At 42.9% G+C, this 19,612-nt stretch overlaps 1 protein-coding gene and 1 non-coding gene across 3 annotated transcripts in view; both read right to left on the reverse strand.

Moving 5' to 3' along the window:
• cad (carbamoyl-phosphate synthetase 2, aspartate transcarbamylase, and dihydroorotase) overlaps positions 1 to 8,892 on the reverse strand; it is a 93,936-nt gene extending 85,044 nt beyond the window's left edge. For both annotated transcript variants that reach the window (XM_072251418.1, XM_072251417.1), the window contains exons 1-2: positions 8,529 to 8,892; positions 98 to 237 (exon numbers count right to left, since the gene is read on the reverse strand). In XM_072251418.1, coding sequence (XP_072107519.1) covers positions 98 to 237; positions 8,529 to 8,637 — 249 coding nt within the window. In that variant the 5' untranslated portion in view covers positions 8,638 to 8,892. The remainder of the gene's footprint in view (positions 1 to 97; positions 238 to 8,528) is intronic.
• A 4,859-nt stretch (positions 8,893 to 13,751) lies between these two features.
• trnaa-ugc (transfer RNA alanine (anticodon UGC)) lies at positions 13,752 to 13,823 on the reverse strand. Its single transcript has one exon. It is a non-coding gene; the product is annotated as a tRNA-Ala (tRNA).
• Between the last annotated feature and the right edge of the window lie 5,789 nt (positions 13,824 to 19,612).

Raw genomic sequence — 19,612 nt, forward strand, 5'->3', positions numbered from 1 at the left:
TATATCCAATATTCAAATTGAGTGAGATGGCTAGAGACCAGCATTTACTAACATATTTTAAGCATCAGTATAGAAAAGTTTATTCCACATCATGTACCTTACTAAGCCCATGTTCATCATCTTCATCCTTTGGTACACCATAGTTCCCAATTAGCGGATAGGTAAGGACAAGTATTTGGGAATAATATGATGGATCCGTCAAGGCCTCAGGGTAACCCACCATTCCAGTCTGGAAAACTACCAAGAAAATACATTGATGTAAATATAAATTGTTCATTTTTTTTGTTCCAGGCACATTCAGATTTTATTCAAGCTTACACCAATCTGCAGCCCTACAACCGACAAATAACGTTTGCAAGAAAACTTCCTACAACAACTTTTTAATAGACCAAGAGACGGAAAATACTGAAAATCATTTCCCACGCAAGAAAACATACTGATGGCCTGAGATTAACAAAACACCAGGGCAAAACAATCAAAATGCAAAATATGCATGTCCTTTTATAAGATTGCAAATATGAAATAATGCTGCAGCTCCCATATATACCATCTCAAAATTGTTTTAACTTTCTCAGACCAGGAAGTTTATAGAAAAAGATTTGAATTAAAATCCAGATAGCCTAATTAATACGCTTGCAGGCACCACAAAAATTGGCTGGTGAGGAAAGTTATCCAAGCATAGAGAACGCTATAGATCATCAGTTAGGAATTTGGGCAGAGATACGGTAAATGAAGTTCAATCAGAACTGGTGTTCTGTTTGGGGAGATCAAATGCAAGAGGGAATAATACAGCAAGTGGCAGACCCCTTTGGAGCAGTGATCTTTGTATACAGGTCCATAACTTCCTGAAAGTGGAGAAATGTTTGAGACAACACACATAAAAAAGATCCCAAAAGATAGGAGAAGACAGGAGGGGGATGGATCTCCCCCTCCCCCTTTCAAATATCTTACTATCTCTTCTTTCAGTTAGTCCTGACGAAAGGTCCCGGCCCGAAATGTCGACTGTACCTCTTCCTATAGATGCTGCCTGGCCTGCTGCGTTCACCAGCAATTTTTTATGTGTGTTGCTTGAAATTCCAACATCTGCAGATTTCCTCATGTAAACATTTGAGGCAATCTAAAAGAATGCCTATTTGCAGAGATGAAGGGAGAGATAAGAACAAAGGGAATGCTTGTGATGGGGTGGATACAAACAGTATACTATTGACTCAGTGTCCACTGTATCAGGATGTAGGTTGTAAATCATTACTCTATTATCCACTCTATTTTTTTCAGTCAGAACTCCACACTGTACATCACTGCTTTCAGCGTTCTCCCATTTATATTTATAATCGCCCAATATCTGATCTACCATTAAAAAGTGGAACTGGTAACTACACTCACTAGATGATGGAGGAACTCAGCAAGAAATGAGTAGATAGTTGACATTTCAGGCCAAGACCCTTCATCAGGACTGGAAAGGAAGGAGGAGATGCCAGAATAAGGTGGTGGGGGAGGGGAAGGAGGACAACTAAGGAAATAGGTGAAGCCAGATGGTTAGGGAAGAGTGGGGATGAAGTAGGAAACTGGGAGGTGATAGGTGGAAAAGGTAAAGGGCTGGAGAAGGAGGAACCTGATGGGACAGTGAATGATAGGAGAAGGGAAGGAGGAGGAGGAGGAGGAGGAGTACCAGAGGGAGATGAGAGGCAGATGATGAGAAGAAGTGAGAGATGAGAATGGGGAATTGAAGAGGGAAGGAGAGGGGGAAAAAAATTACAAGTTGTAGAAATCAATGCTCATGCCATCTGGTTGAAGGCTACCTGGACAGAATTTGAGGAGCTGATCCTCCAACCTGAGAGTGGCTTCATCATGGCAGAAGTGGAGGCCGTGGACTGACATGTCGGACCGGAATGGGGATAGGAATTAAAATGGCTGGCCACCAGGAAATCAAACTTTTGGTGGATGGAGCAGAGATGCTCAATAAAATGGTCCCTCCAATTTATGTTAGGTCTCACCAGTGTAGAGGAGGCTGCACTGGGAGCGCCGGATACAACAGACAACTCCAACAGATTCACAGATAAGGTGTTGCCTCACCTGGTAGGACTGTTTGGGACGATGAGGGAGGAGGTGAATGGGCAGGTGTAGCACTTTTGCTGCTTGCAGGGATAGATGCCGGGAGGGACAAACAGACAAGGAAATCACAGAGGGAGTGATCCCTGCGAAAAGCAGAGTGGGAGAGGAGTTAAGAGGCGTTTGGTGGTGCGTCCCGTTGAAGATGTTGGAAACTGCAGAGAACGATGTGTCAGATACGGGCGCTGGGGTAAAGTGAGGACAAGAGGAACTCTATCACTGTTAAGGTAGCAGGAAGATGGAATGAGTGCAGATGTCCAGGTAATGGAGGAGATTCAGGTGAGGGCAGCATCAATGGTGGAGGAAGAGAAACCCCATTCTTTGAGGAGGACACAGAAGAGTACAGCACAGGTCCAGGCCATTCAGCCCACAATGCTGTGCCAAACCAGCTAAAAAGCAAATCAAAAACACCAAAACACTAATCCCTCCTACCTATACAATGTCCATATCAGTCCATCTTCCTTGCATCCATGTGCCTATCCAAACATCTCTTAAAGGCCTCTAATGTATTTGCCTCTACCACCATACCAGACATGCATTCCAGGCATCCATCACTCTGAGTGTAAAAAAATTTACCTCTCATCCTCCTTGAACCTCCCCCCCCCCCCCCCCCCCTCCAACACATGTCCTCTGGTATTAGACATTTCAACCCCGGGAAACAGATACTCCCTGCCCGCTCTGTCTATGGCTCTCATAATCTTATAAACCTCTATCAGATCTCCCCTCAGTCTCTGGCACTCCAAAGACAACCCAAGTTCATCCAGCCCCTCATGACAGCACATGCCCTCTAAACCAGGCATCACCCTGGTAAACCTCTTCTGCACCCTCACCAAAACCTCCACATCCACTCTATAGTGGAGCAACCAGAACTGTATGCAATACTGCAGGTGTGGCCGAATCAGGACTTTATAAAGTTGCAACATAACCTCCTGACTTTTGAATTCAATGCCTTGACTAATCAAAGCAAGCAGTCCTTAAGCCTTCTTAACACATCAACCTGTGTAGCCACTTTCAAGGAACTATGAACTTGAATCCCAAGATATCTCTGCTCAGCACACTGTTAAGGATCTTGGACTTAAAAGGATACTGTCTCCTTGCATTTCCCCTATCAAAGTGCAACACCTTACATTTCTCTGGGTTAAACTCCATCTGCCATTTCTCTGCCCAGTGATCTAAATCATGCTGTATTATTTGCCAATCTTCTACACTGTCCACAACTCCAATCTTGGTATAATCCACAAACTTACTATCAATATTTTCAGCCAAGTCATTTATACATATCACAAACAGCAGAGGTCCCAGCACAGATCCACGAGGAACACTATTAAATACAGACCTCTAGCTCGACTAATTCCCTTCAACCACTACCCTGTCTTCTATGCGCAAGCCATTTCTGAATCCAAACAGCCAATTCACCACGAACCTCATGCCTTAATCTTCTGGATTAGCCTCCCACGAGGGACTTCGTCAAATATCTTACTAAAATCCATGTAAACAATATCCACTGCCTTACCCTCATCAATCTCTTTTGTCACCTAGTCAAAAATTCAATCAAGTTGGTAAGACATGACCTGCCCTGCAAAAAGCCATGCTGGCTCTCCCTAACTTGGCCATGGTTTCCAAATGCTCATACATCCTATCCCTAAGAATTTTCTCCAGCAAACTCCCTTCAAGTGACATGAGACTCACCGGTCTATAGCTCCTCATGTGCTTCATTTGATCTTAAGTTCCAAAGCTTTAAATAATTTTCCTTTTTCTTCTTGACTAAATTCATCACCTTTTTGGACATCCACGGTTCTCTTATCTTTCCATCCCTCTCCTTCCTTCTGACAGGAACATACCTTTCCTGTATTCTGTGCAATTGATCTTCAAACACCCTCCATGACTGATGTGGACATGCCAGAAAACAAAGGTGGTCCCAACTCTTCTTAGTTCCTGTCTGACACCCTCTTGTAAATTGCCCTACTCCAATTTAAAACTCTCCTGCAAGGACCATACCTATCCTTATTTCTAGCTGTCCTGAAAGTTAAGGAGTTGGGGTCACTGTTCACCCACTGACAGGTCAGTCACCAGGCTGGGCTTGTGGCCCACCAGGTCCAGTATGGCCCCTCCTCTCATTGGACTGTCCACATATTGATTTAAGAAACCTTCCTGGATACACTAACAAATTCTGCCCTATCTAAACCCCTTCCACTAAGGTGGTCCCAGTTTATATTAGGGAAATTGAAATCCCCCATGACAACAACCATATTATTGTTACACATTTCCTTAGTCTGATTGCATATCTGTTCCTCATTGTCTCGGTGGCTTTTGGGGGGGGGGGGTAGAATCTGTAGTACAATCTCAGAGTGATTGCACCCTTCCTATTCTTGAGTTCTACCCAAATTGAACCCCCCCCCCATTACATGTCCCACGAGTGCAGCTGTGATATTGTACCGATTACTGGTGCAACTCCCCCCCCCAACTTTTTTTTAAAACCACTACCTCTATCTTTTCTAAAACTTCAAAAACTTGTTACATTAATCACCCATTCCTGCCCCTCCCTCAACCAAGTTTCAGAAATGGCTACATCATAGTTCCATGTATGATCCATGCTCAAAGTTCACGAGCCTTACCCATAATACTCCGAGCATTAAAGTATACACACTTCAAACTATCCGATCCATCATACTGGTTATTTCAATTTTGCCTGAATATATTATCTCAAGTAGTACTAAAATTGAAAGCCTCATATTGAGAACAGATGTGGTGGAGACGAAGGAACTGAGAAAAGGGAATGGCATTTTTACAGGAGACAGGTTAGTAAGAGGTATAGTCAAGATTCCCATGGGAATAGGCAAGTGTATAAAAGATGTCCGCAGACCATGAGTCTCCAGAGACTGAGAAACGGGAGAGAGGTGTCAGAAATGGATGAAGTTAATTTAAGGGCAGGGTGAAAGATGGAGGCAAAGTTTATGAAATTGATGAGCTCAGCATAGATGCATAAAGCAGCACCAATGCAGTCGTCAATGTAGCCCAGAAAGAGTTGGGGAGCATTACCAGGGAGAATGCTTAGAACATGGACTGTTCCATGTAGCCAGCGAAAAGGCAGGGATAGCTGGGGCCCATGTCTACAAGTTCGGAGAAAGCAGGAGGAGCCGAAAGAGAAACTGTTGAGGGCGAGGACCAGCGCCACCAGGTGGAGGTTGATGGTGAATGGGAACTGGTTGGGCCTGTTGTAGAGAAAGAAGCAGAGAACTTTAAGACCTTCTTGATGGGGGGATAGAAATGTAAAGGAACTAGACATGCATGATGAAAATGAGGGAATCAGGGCCAAGAAATTCGAAGTTGTTAAGGAGATCAAGAACAACTCTGTTCTAGTCCATGCTAAGCAACGTCCAATTGCTGGGCAGATATCAAGCAACAACCTTTATATTTCACCCTATGTAGAAAAATCAGAATGTTTTTACCACCATTTGAGAGAATAACTGGGTGTAGTACCTATCCTTTTAACATTGGTACCTTGCTGCTCTGCTGCACTTAATAGTTTAGAATTTTTCTCCACCACCTCCTTTGCAATTGAGGATTTTTTCTTGTCCAGTTCTATAAAATAACTAATGATATCAATGTATGATCTGTACTCTGCCAAAGGTTATGCAGGACATGCCCAACAACAGTTGAGTGCAGTTTGGCAGGGGATACAGGTGTCCCCCGCTTTTCGAATGTTCGCTTTACAAAACCTCAGTGTTACGAAAGACCTACATTAGTTCCCTGTTTTTGCTAACAGAAGGTGTTTTCACTGTTACAAAAAAAGGCAGCGCACGATAAAAAATCAGCGCGCGCCCCAAGCAGCCGCTCTCCCCCAGATTCGGAACTGCATTCTCACCGGCATTGCTTAAACACGTGCCAGTGGGCATACGTTAGCAAGATGAGTTCTAAGGTATCGGAAAAGCCTAAAAGAGCTTATACACTTAGCATAAAACTAGACATAATTGAGTGTTTCGATCGTGGTGAACGAAGTAAGGACAAAGTGAGTTTGGCTTGTGGAAGCTGACGAAGATGATGTTGAAGAGGTTTTGGCATCCCATGACCTGGAACTGATAGATGAAGAGTTGATGCAACTGGAAGAGGAAAGGATAACAATCGAAACCAAATGCAGTAGCCAACGGACTGAAAGTGAAGTTGTCCAGGAACTGAACGTGAAGCCACTGCATGAGATTTTCTCTGCAATGATAAAGTACGACTTTAATTTTGAAAGGGTACGTCGGTTTAGGGCATATTTGCAGGATGGTTTGAGTCCTTACAAAGAGCCGTATGATCTAAAAATGCGCGAGGCTCAGCAGTCAAGCAAGCCTTCCACATCAGCCACAGCAGACAACGTACTTCGACCTTCGACATCGAGGCAGGCAGTCATAGGAGAAGATTACCTGCCTGCCTTGATGGAAACAGATGACACCCCAGTGTCCCACCACCCCAAACCCCGGGCTGCAGACAGATACCAATCCGCGAAAAACGCAGCGATAGCCAGGAGGCACCCAGCACATCTATAAGAAAAAAAGCCGAAATAAACAAGCTAATTAATTAGGTGCCGCCTGGCACGTAAATGTCAGCCCAGATCAGAGGCAATTGGTAGGAATTGGAAAGACCATACAACAGGAGAAATGGCTTTTGGCCCACCATCAACTCCAAATTGTAATTCTGAATATTGATTACTGCTTTTCACTGGCCCTGAAGTGGTTCAGTACAAATTTTGGAGAGGAAGCATTTTTTAAAAAAAATCAAATTGTTGCAACAATGCAAAGTGCTCAGTCATTGTTTCATCCTTTGAATGGGTGACAACATGCACTTACCAACTGGACCCAAGTTCACTTGCGTGGAAAAATGACTCACCATCCCAATGCTAACAAAACTTTTTTTTAAAAAGATGCTAAATAAAAACTTGTTTTTTGAGATTTGAGAGTCACTGGCAATGACATTGGTCTGGAATTGCTCTGGAGCAGATTGTGATACGCTGTGGCCTTTTGAACCAAGCAAATCCTCCCGAAATGCTGTTCGGTAGTTCCAGCATTGCACACAAAGTGCTAGAGGAACTCAGCTGGCCAGGCAGCATTAGTCCATAAGATATAGGAGCAGAAGTAGGCCATTCAGCCCATCAAGTCTGCTCCGCCATTTAATCATGGGCTGATCCTATTCTTCCAGTCATCCCCACTCCTCTGCTTTCACCCCATACCCTCTGATGCCGTGACTAATCTAGCTCTGCCTTAAATACACCCAATGACTTGGCCTCCACAGCCGCTCGTGGCAACAAATTCCACAGATGTACCACTTCTCTGCATTTCAGTTCTAAAAGGACATCCTGCAATCCTGAAGTCGTACCCTCTTGTCCTAGACTCCCCTACCATGGGAAATAACTTTTCTATCTCTAATCTGTTCAGGCGCTTTAACATTTGGAATGTTTCTGTGAGATCCCCCTTCATTCTCCTGCACTCCAGGGAATACAGCCCAGGAGCTGCCAGACGTTCCTCATACAGTAACCCTTTCATTCCTGGAATCATTCTCGTAATGCATCTACGGCAGAGCAGACAGCCAACACGTCAGGCCGAGACCCTTTATCAGGACTGCATATCTCTATTCTTCCAGCAGTTATGTACAGCCAAGCATTACAATCCCCTCCAAAAACACATCAGTTTTCAAATGAAAACAATTTAGCTCCATTCCATTTGCCATTTTTGCACAGAAAGATCAAAGCTCAAAGGAGAATCAAACTATTAACTAGAAAGCTACAATCTCATCATCTGCCCCGTGGTTGAAATTGTTTACGTGTGTGTGCGCTTTACTGACGTAATTAGGCTTGTGGGGTGAAAGAAAAACTGTTATGACCGCTGATGCATAAATCTCAGATCACAAATAAAATCATGAGGTGTATACAGGCGTAATAAATACAAGTATTTACAGCTGCACACGAGGTATTTTCCAAAACAGCAACAACGCAGTCCTAAAAGGAGCAAAACCCTCCTTAGTATCGCGTACAAAATGCTGCAGGAACTAAGCAGATCAGGCAGCATCTAAGGAAATTAATGTTGTTTCGGGCCGAGACCCTACAGGCCTTCCCAACCCTTTTTTATGCCATGAGCGAATACTGTGAAGCAAGGGGTCCGTGGACCCTAGGCTAGGAACCACTGTTTCTTCAAGATCCTCCCTCCCGAATCGTTATTTTAGCCTCAATGTATTTAATTGACTGACAAATCACAGTTGAAAGAATGAAAACTCTTATAAAGCGAAGCTAAGTCTGAAATCCCCACGCGAGATTTCATTACAAATCCTGCCGCTTAACCTGGTACTGTACAGGTCAGTCCTGCAGCACCGACTCATCTCCACGTTGTTACAGTGGGCACGCAGGGAATAAAAGCGGGCAATCTCTCAACTCCGACCAAACTTACCCACTTCACCAGAGACGCCGGTATCTGCGCCGAAAAGCCTGCCTTCAAATGAAGAGCCGTCTTCCAAATAAAGCCGGGCCATTTCCTCAACAGCAAGTTTGCCTGGCATCTTCGGCGGCGCGGCGTGCAACTTTCTCCCTGCCGCTTGCGCTGGGCCCACCACGTGAATCCCAAATACAACAGAAGCTTCTGCCTCGGACAAAAGACCTGTCCCAAGCTGCTGTCAATCAAGCCCGCCGCTCCCCAACAACTCGCAGTTTTAGCGCAATGAACTGCAGCACCCTCCAAAATCGAGTATGCAAAAGGGACTTGTTCCCATCCACGTTGAACAGGAGTAGGAGCCACAGAAACTCTCTACCCTCTGCCGCTTAGCAAAGGAAATGACGTGTCCTCTATTGCTTCTCTGGATGAATATGCATTAAGAGTATCGGAGCTGTGATTGGGATTGATCCGAATGGCTTGCTATATAATTACAAGATTATAGGCACCTTATATATTGAAGGAGGAATTTAATTTTTCTGGCGATTTACTTGGGCGAAGCAGTATGGTGCAGTATAATTATTCTTGTCAGCCATACTCAAGACATCAGAAGGATCTGCAGGAGGTTTGACAGGGAGGGAGAAACTTGATATTTACATTGAAACATATTTTATTCTTTGTACATAACTGCAAAGAAATACTCGAAACAGTTTAACATAAAAGAAGGGAGCCAGCCTACTCTTCACAAGACCATAGCAGAGCCTTCTCTTCCATTCACAAGGCCACCTCTGATCTTCTACCTCAACACCATTTTCCTGCACTATCTCCGTTTCAAGAACAGGAGTCAAGTCTTTTGCCACAAGATTTCAAACTACTGAATTGCCAAATAGTAACCATGTGGCATGAACTTTTCTCGGGATTCCAGCTGGGTACAGGTGTTGATTTTAACAGACGTTTCAATAACAAACTCTGCCATCTTCATCAGGAATGATGCAAAGGCACATCTAGTCGAGTGAGATAGATATATATATATACTCAATTCCCATCGTCTAGTCTAGAACTATGTGTCTAGTTCAGACGTTTCTGGTTAGTGTTCATAGAATTCTGAGAATATTAAAATTCAATGTCCAAAGTAAATTTATTATCAAAGTACATATATGTCACCATATACAACCCTGAGATTCATTGTCTTGCGGGCATACTAGTAAATCCATAATAGAGTAATCACCGTACCAGAATCAATGAAAGACCACACCAGCCTCCAGATCCAGTACATTATCCTCTGCAACTTCCGCCACCTTCAACAGGACCCCACCACTAAGCACATCTTGCCCTCTCCACCCCTCTCCGCTTTCCGCAGGGATTGGTCCCTCCACGACTCCCTGGTCCACACGTCCCTCCCCACAGATCTCCCACCTGGCACTTATCCCAGTAAGCGCAAGTGTTACACCTGTCCCTACACCTCCTCTCTTACCACCATTCAGAGCCCCAAACAGTCCTTCCAATTGAGGCAACACTTCACTTGTGAGTCTGTTGGGGTCCTCTATTGCATCCAGTGCTCCCAGTGTGGCCTCCTCTACATCAGTGAAACCCGACGCAGATTGGGGTACCGCTTCGTCGTGCACCTCCGCTCCATCTGCCAAAACAGACAGGATCTCCCAGTAGCCATCCACTTCAACTCTGTTTCCCACTCCCATTTGGATATGTCCATACATGGCCTCCTCTACTGCAATGGTGAGGCTAAACTCAGATTGGAGGAGCAACACCTCATATACCGTCTAAGTAGTCTCCAGCCCCTTGGTATGAACATAGAATTCTCCAACTTCTGGTAATTCCCTCCCCCTCCCTTCCTCTATCCCTGTGTCACTCTGCCCCCTCCCCCAGCTGCCTATCACCTCCCTCATGGTTCCGCCTCCTTCTACTACCCATTGTGTTTTCCCCTATTCCTTCTTCACCTTTCCTGCCTATGACCTCCCTGCTTCCCCTCCCCCACCCCTTTATCTTTCCCCTTACTGGTTTTTTACCTGGAACCTTTCAGCCTTCTCCTTCCCACCCTCCCCCCACCTTCTTTATAGGGCCTCTGCCCCTTCCCTCTTCAGTCCTGACGAAGGGTTCCAGCCTGAAATGTCGACTCATTGTTTCCACGGATGCTGCCCAACCTGCTGATTTCCTCCAGCGTGTTGTGAGTGTTGCTTTGACCCCAGCATCTGCAGATTATTTTGTTTTTAAAGACCACACCAACTTGGGTGATCAACCAAATGTGCAAAAGACAATAAACTGTGCAAGCACAAAAAGAAAATATATATAATAAATCAATAAGCGATAAATGTCAACACCATGAGATGAAGATTCTCTGAAAGTGAGTCCTTGGGTTGTAGGAATGTTTCAATGATGGGGCAAGTGAAGTTGAATTAAGTTGTTCCCTTTGGTTCAAGAGCCTGATGATTGAGGGGTAGTAACTGTTCCTGAACCTGGTGGTGTGAGTCCTGAGGCTCCTGTACCTTCTTGCCATCAGCAGCAAGAAAAGAGCATGACCTGGATAGTGGGGTCCTTGATGATGGATGCTGCTTTCCTGTGACAATGTTTCATGCAGAGGTACTCAATGGAGGGATGGCTTTACCTATAATGGACTAGGCTGTATCCATTACCTTTTGTAGGATTTTCCGTTCAAGAGCATTGGTGTTTCCGTAGCAGACTGTAATGCAGCCGGTCAATATATTCTCCACCACATGTCTATAGAAGTTTGTCAAAGTTTTAGATGTCACGCTGAATCCTCGCAAACTCCTCAGGAAATAGCTGTGCTGGCCTCAGGACAGGTCCTCCAAAATAACACCGATGAATTTAAAGTTGCTACTGTCAAATAATAATAATTAATAGTAATGTTAAACGGAGAAAGGGCCTCCTATCATCATCATCATCATCATCATTTCATCCCTTGATGTTCCTCCCTTTGACTTTTACTCCTTCTTTCCAGTTTATTCTGTTCCTGCCCTTGACATTAAGGGCTCGACCGATACATGCCATATTTCCTAATGATATACAGTAGAAAAGGACTATTTGGTATATCAAATCTATCACATCTACCTTCAACTCCATTCCCTAATTTATTTCCTGTCACCTATTAATTCACACACGCCCATTTATACCCTCCCAAATCTCCCAGCCACCCTACTCTGGGGGTCATTTACAGTAGCCAATTAACTTACCCACCACCATGACATTAGTGTGTGGGAGATGACCAGAGAACCCAGAGAAATCTACACAGTCAAAGCAAAATGTGCAAACTCCACACAGCATCAGAGTCAAATGTGGATCACTGGAACCATAAGACAGCTAGGGATATGGAGGGCTATGGTCCCAGTGCAAGTCGTTGGGAGTAGGCAGTTTACATAGTTTTGGCATGGACTAGAAGGGCCGAAGGGCCAGTTTCTGTGCTGTACTTCTCTATGACCCTATGACAGCTGGGCTACAAGCAGCCCCGCTTCCAACAGAAGATGCAAACCACAGTGAAGAAGATGTCCTCTTTAAGTTATTTTGGAGAGCTCTTCTAGATGAGACCACAATGCAGATTGTTATTTCAGAAATCCTACAATGTTTTCCATCATATTTCTGGCACTTGTATGGCTCAAATTTTAACAGTGCTCTGCTTTCCTTTATGGATCCTCAGTATGCAGATATGTAAGTTTCAGTCTTGAACTGCCACCCAGCAAAGAGCCATCTATTGATCTGAGATGGAGGCAGACAAATTCCTACCACAGCATAAAGGAGTCATGAATGCCATGAGTTGAGTTTCTGGATACGAATGGGGAGTGTGGGGAGTGAAATAACTTGATATTCTGGTAAAGATCTGTGTGGTTATGTGCAGCTTGGAATACAATATTGGTGTATTTTATCTCCCCTATACAATGGATGAGTTGTTAACCCTGCTAGCACCCTTTCCCATGTTGTTTGCTTCTCAAACAATGGAAAGGAAGCAGACAAATTTTATTCTACTTGAAAAGAGAACTTTGGTCACATCTCTACGGCATGCAGCAATATGAAAACATCACAGATGTCTTCGGATCCTACCTGGATAAAAATTAAGACCAGTTTCAGAATTGGCCCCAGCTATAAGACTGCTGCTCTGCCTATAGCATGACCAGCTCCTTCAAAAGCTTTTTTCCTGGGAAAGGTATTCATAAGATTCTCAGAAGACTGGCAGAAAATGCTGCCCAGGCCTAAGCCATATAGTTTTAGGGCTGCTTTCTCCTTCTCCTCCAGAGAATGTGCTGCACGGTCCGCTGACCGCATATAATGCATAATGCTTCACTGCTTCCTCATCAGCAAAACCTGTATCTCGCCATGCCATCGGAAGCAAGAGTCTCTGAGCCTTAAAGCAAACCATGACCATGTCTGAGTGAGATCCCTGCAAAACCAGGATCTCGGGAGCTGATCGTAGGGATGAAGTGAATTTGGTGAATATTGTTTACCAAAAATATAAGCCAACAACTTAAAGGTATTCGGGGTAAAAAATTACTTGAATGCAAAAGGTGGCTCTAATATATTTTTCAATTTCTCTCTTCCTTCCAGATGATAAACATGAAAATGTTAGTGTCATATCTTACTAATAGTGTTTTACATGGGGTGGGGATAGGTATGAAGCCACTGCCTACTCAAGAAGACATACAATAAATGTCTCTGAAGATCTTAATGTAAACGACCTTTGAAGCAAAGGAACCAATGCAAGAAACATGCACGAAGGGCAGTAACAAGGAATCAGCTGGGGAATTCAGTGGCTTGAGTGACAGCTGTGGGCGGAGAGGAATTGTGGGCATTTCAGGTTGAAACTCTGGTTCTGGGGTTCCTCCAGCAGACTAGTTGTTCCTTCAGATTCCAGCATCTGCAGTCCCTCGTGTTCCCCATGCGCACACAGGTCTGTCTTCGGGTGTAAGCATTCAATCCAGGCGGGGTGCTCATCAAGCATGATACTATATTGATTCCCTATCTAGTATTGGGCAGCTGAGAGGATTATCATGCCGAGGTTCACTTCAGTTCATTGTGAGACATGTAGCTAACACACATCACTGTGAATTGACATTTTTCAGAATACCAATGAGCTATCTTCCTCCTCTTAATTCATTTTAACACAGAATACATTGTGGATTGAACTTGTGACAGTGACTGAATCACTATCATAACAATATTTTTAAAAAAAAAATAGTCATAGTCATACTTTATTGATTCCGGGGGAAATTGGTTAAATTGTGGAGATGCCGGGTATTGAACCTGGGGCCTCATACATGCAAAGCATGCGCTCTACCACTGAGCTACATCCCCAGCATTTTAGTCATACTTTTACCCTAAAATCTATGACTGAAAAATAGGGCACAAAATGCCATATTTCACCAGTGCCAATTTGGACAAATTTTGAGCACAAATCCTTTGCGTGACCCCTGTTACTCAGTGAATTAGGTGGTACGTCAACTATTGTGTCTCTTATATGCATGTTAGAAGTAGCCTTGTACAATGTTTATCAAATAACCAGGCTGTGTCTTGATGATCCCGATCCCACTGGATCTCAGAGCTCAGCAATTTCTCACCATTTGTATAATATGCTTTTTCTTCTTTCCTCCCAAAGTAGACAATTTTGCATTTTCCCTATCATAATTCATTTTCCAGAGCTCTGTGCACTCACAGCCTATCTATATCTTTTGGTCCAGTGCTGTCTGTGTGAAGCTTGCATGTTCCCTTTGTGACTTGATGGATTTCATTCAGGCACTCTAGTTTCCTCCTACATCACAACAACAGAAAGGTTGGTTGGTTAAAAGGCCACTGTAAATTTCCCTGTGTGTGTAAGTGAATGACAGAATCTGGTGGTGGTGGTGGGGGTGGGGTGCAGAGTTGATGGGAAAGAGGGGAGAATAAAATGGAACGAGGATAAGATGAGTGTAAGTGGGTGCTTCGTGGTCAGTGTTATCTTACAGGGCTAAAAGGTCTCTTTCTGTCCTGTATGACCCTGTGTTTCCATAACATCTTTCATTATAGCTTCTCTTATTGTCACTATAACAGATGTTAAACTATGTGACCTGTCATTTCCTCCATTCCTTTTTTGAATAAAGATGTTACAAATGCATTTTCCAATCCTTCTCCCATTCTCAAGAATGTCCATCCTGCCACTTCTTTTAAGACCCCAGGATGAAGTCCACTAGGGCCCAAAGACTTGTTTGGCTGCAGATCCAACAATTTTCTTATTCTTCATTAGTTCCAATGTATCTCAAAATAGTCAGCTATTCAAATGCCTGTGAAACTATCTAACTTGATCTTAAATATGTATACGCTTGTTAATATTGTATCAAACAATATTGTTTGTTTTGGCACATAGTTTTAATGCATTGGTTGTTTCTAAACTTGACATATTCTAAACTTCTAAACTTTAACATATGATCCGCAGGGGATAAAGATGTAAAATAGTTTCTCAGAAATAAGAAACATTGTGCAGATATATTTTGATTATGGCTTTCTTTTGAACAACATACAGTTAGAAACTTACACATAAAAAAAACAATAGAAGTAATCTTTGAACAGATATGAGGTAATTGTTCTGATAAGAAATCAAACAATGTTTGGCAATGTTTGGCAATATTTGGCTTGAGCAAGTTTGCTGTCCAGCCAAAAGTGTTGATAGTGAAATACCTCACTTTTATAAAACCAATGAACCTCTCAACCAAAAGGAGCTAAGAGAAGTATAAAATTTATCTTTTGACAGATAATCTTTACCAAAGATTAGATTAGAAATCCAGTCAACATTTGTATTAATTATATATTAAACCAAAATATATTAAAAAGAAAGCTCAGAGGTGGAGGATATACTGACATCACAACATGATACAACTAATTTGGCAGGTGGATGGGAACTGGGAACTGGGCTGAGGATAGGGCTGTTGGTTTATAAGAGGCAGTGTATAGTGAGACTGTGAGGAAGGACAGCTAGATGATAGGACAAAATTGCAGTCAGTAGAATGACTTGCAGTGTAAAGGAAGGAGAAAACCAAAAAGGGTGATAGATACAGGACTGAAGGTGTTATATTTGAATGCACGCAGTATATTCAATAAGGTAGATGATCTTGTAGAGATTAGCAGGTATGATGTTGTGGGCATCACTGAGTTGTGGCTGAAAGAATATAATAGTTGGGAGCTTAACATCCAAGGATACACTTTGCATCAAAAGGAAAGGCAGGTAGGAAGGTGGTTCTGTTGGTAAAAAAATGAAATCAAATCCTTAGAAAGACATGACATAGGATCGGAAGATATAGAATCCTTCTGGTAGAGTTGAGAACTGCAGGAGTTAAAAGACCCTGATGGGAGTTATATACAGGCCTCTGAACAGTAACCAAGATGTGGGCTACAAATTATAATAGGAGATAGAAAAGGCATGTCAAGAGGGCAATATTACGATAGTAATGGGGGACTTTAATATGCAGGCAGATTGGGAAGATCAGGTTGGTGCTGGATTCCAAGAGAGAGAACTTGTAGAATGCATACAAGGTGGCTTTTCAGAGAAGCCTGTGGCTGACCTCACTAGCGAATCAGCTATTTTGGATTACATGTTGTGTTTGATTAGGGAGCTTAAGGTAAAGGAACCTTTAAGAGACAGTGATCATAATATGATAGAATCCAACCTACAATTTGAGAGGGAGAAACTAAAGTCAGATGTATCAGTATTACAGAGGAGTAAAAGGAATTACAGTGGAATGAGGGAGAAGCTGGCCAAAGTTGATTGGAAGGCGACATTAGCAGGGATGACGACAGAGCAGCAATAGTAATTCAGAAGGCACAGGATGGGTACTTCACAAATAACAAGAAGTATTCTAAAGGCAGGATGACACAACCGTGCCTGACAACAGAAGTAAAAGCCAACATAAAAGCAAAAGAAGGGGCATATAATAAATCAAAGTGGGAAGTTAGAGGATTAGGAAACTTTTAAAAACTAACAGAAGGCAACAGAAAAAGCCATAATGGGGAAATCTAGCCAACGAAGACCAAATCTAGCCAATGATACAAAAGGTTTTTCAGAAATATAAAGGGTAAAAGAGAGGTGAGAGTACATATTGGAATGCTGGAAAATGATGCTGGAGAGGTAGTAATGGGGGACAAGAAAATGGTAGATGACCTGAACAAGTGTTTTGCAACAGCCTTCAATGTGGAGGAAACTAGCAGTATGCCAAAAGTTCGAGAGTGTCAGGGGGCAAAAGTGAATGCCATTGCTATTACTAGGAAGAAGGCGCTTGGGAAGCTGAAAAATCTGGAAGTAGTTAAATCACCTGGAACAGGTGGACTATACCTCAGATGAAAGAGGTGGCTGAAGAGATTGGGGAGGCATTAGTAATGATCTTTCAAGAATTAGTAGCTTCTGGTATGGTTCTGGAGGGCAGGAATATTGCAAATGTTATTCCATTCTTCAAGAAGGGAGGGAAGCAGACGAAAGGAAATTATAGGCCAGTTAGCCTTACCTCAGTGATTGGAAAGATATTGTATCAATTGCTAAGGATGTGGTTTTGTGATACTTGGAGGCACATGATAAAACAGGCCATAGTCAGCATAGTTTCCTTGAGGGAAAATCTTGCCTGACATATCTGTTGGAATTCCTTGAGGAAATAACAAGCAGGATGGACAAGGAACAATCAGTGGATGTTGTATATTTTGATTTTCAGAAGGTCATTGGCAAGGTGCTGCATGAGGCCGCTTAACAAGCTAATAGCCCATGGTATTACTTGAAAGATACTAACATGGCAAGAGCATTGGCTAATTGACAGGAGACAAAGAGTAAGAATAAAGGGAGCCTTTTCTGATTGGCTGTAGGTGTGGTGTTCCACAGGAGTCGGTGTTGGGAATACTTCTTTTTACGTTGTATGTCAATGGTTTGTCAGGACTGAGATATGCCAACTAGTGGAATGGTGCCGCAGCAACCAGTCCTTCAAGGTTAGTTGAGACACTAAACTGAACTGATGGACAATGAAAGAGAGGGAGAGGTAAACTGTAAAGCCCGCCCACAGAGAAAACTGATATGTCTACTTAGCACAAAGAGTGACCAATCAGGATGCTCTCTCTGTCACTTTCTCACTACATCTGTCACTCGCTCTCTCTCCCCTTCTCGCTTGCTCACTCTCAAAAAAATCGATTTCCGGGATATTGTACATAATTTGCGGGGGTCAGGGAGCCACTATCAATATGCGGGATACTCCCGGAACTTCCAGGAGAGGTGGGATGTCTGCAGATGAACTCTCTCGTAGGGCCATCGGCCATCTAGCAAACACATGCCAAGAAGCGCGGAAAGGGCATCCCTTGTATCGAAGCTTGGTCTGGCCATTCACTTCAACAGAACTTCCCCCAGCTGCCTTGGACCCCACCATGCCGCTGGATCCGGGAGGGAATGTCGAGAGGGTGGGTCCGGACCTGTGCAACCTCCTACCCCACTTAAAATCCATTCACGCACACACTGTTCCCTTCTGAGGAGTGGGGTCACCCCACTAACTGACTGAAAGGAACCATCATCATCCTATGGGATGGATGGCCAGAGAGAGAGAGAGAGAGAGAGAGAGAGAGAGAGAGAGAGAGAGAGAGAGAGAGAGAGAGAGAGGGAGAGAGATAGAGCATTGTATGGATCCTCTGTCACTTAGCCCTGACAGTAAAGTTTCACAGCAAGGTGAAATCAGACACAGAAAAGTAACCCACGCTCCTTGTTTTAACAATTTTATTGTAGCATCATATCACAAAGTTAACTGTTGAAAATTCATGATTCATCTTTTACCTCAGTGCTACTTTCCTGCATGTTCCTTGATACCTTAATATCTAAATATCTAAGAATCTCTTGAACAGACCTCCTTCTGTCTCCATAGACTTCTGGGTAAATCATTCCAAAGATAACCTACTTTCTGGATTAATAATATTATTTCTTATCTCTTTCCTGAATGACTGATCCCTTATTTTAAGACTATGACCACAGATTATAGACACCCTAGGGGAGGGAGGGAGGGAGGGAGGGAAGGAAGGAAAGAAGGAAGGAAGGAAGGAAGGAAAGAAAGAAAAAGAAAGAAATAGATAGATAGATAGATAGATAGATAAAATGCTGGAGGAACTCTGGGGTGAAGCAGGATCTGTGGAGGGAAGAGGAACTACATGACCTGCTGAGTTCCTTCAGCAGCCTCTCTTTATAAAACAAGCCTGCCACCCCAGAGATCAATCTGCTGAAGCTGCTGCAGACTCTCTATTGAAAGTATACCTTTCTTTTAAGTAGGGACACCAGAGCGGTACACAATATTCTAGATTTGATCGCACAAAGTTTTTCATATAATAGGAGCAAGGTGTCTCATCTCTTGTAATCAACTTCTTTTAGAATGAAGACCAGCTTTCTAAACTGCCTCCTGTACCTGCAAGATAACTTCCATTATTATTGACACCAGGACTACGATACGGCCGCCTCCAGCACTGATCCCTGTGGCTCCGGCGCGCATTTACCACAAATTTAATACCAATGTATAAATGTATACGGACAAACATGATCTGAATCACTACAGTCGTAAAAATAATCAAGTTTCGGCAATAGCTGGATTTTACAATTGCAAAATGATTACATCGGATTCCATTTCCCGAGGCTAAATTTAAACTAGTATTTCAGTAATAGATTTCTAAACCAGGTTTCTGTCATATAGACATTGATACTATAAACTTTCTGTTATAGTATAAAATCATGTGCCTTCTGGTGGACTTGTATATCACCATGGTGGATCCCGAAGGAAAATCTTTATACTTTATTGTCGCCAAACGATTGATACTAGAACGTACAATCATCATAGCGATATTTGATTCTGCGCTTCCCGCTCCCCGGATTACCAATCGATAGTAAATATTAAAATAATAAATTAAAAATCATAAATAGAAAATATAAAAATGAAAAGTACTTTTTTCCCCAGTGGCTTTTCTTCCCACCTGAAAAAAAATTATACTTAATTGTTTCTATTGATTTGAATTTCTGGTTAGTATTCAGAATTTTAAGCTGAAATTCAGATGAATAATTTAACATTCCGTTGGCACATTGAGAAACGTAAACTAAATTGTAGTATTTAAAC

Source organism: Mobula birostris, chromosome 2 (genome assembly GCF_030028105.1).
Source record: "Mobula birostris isolate sMobBir1 chromosome 2, sMobBir1.hap1, whole genome shotgun sequence".
Classification (NCBI taxonomy): Eukaryota; Metazoa; Chordata; class Chondrichthyes; order Myliobatiformes; family Myliobatidae; genus Mobula; species Mobula birostris.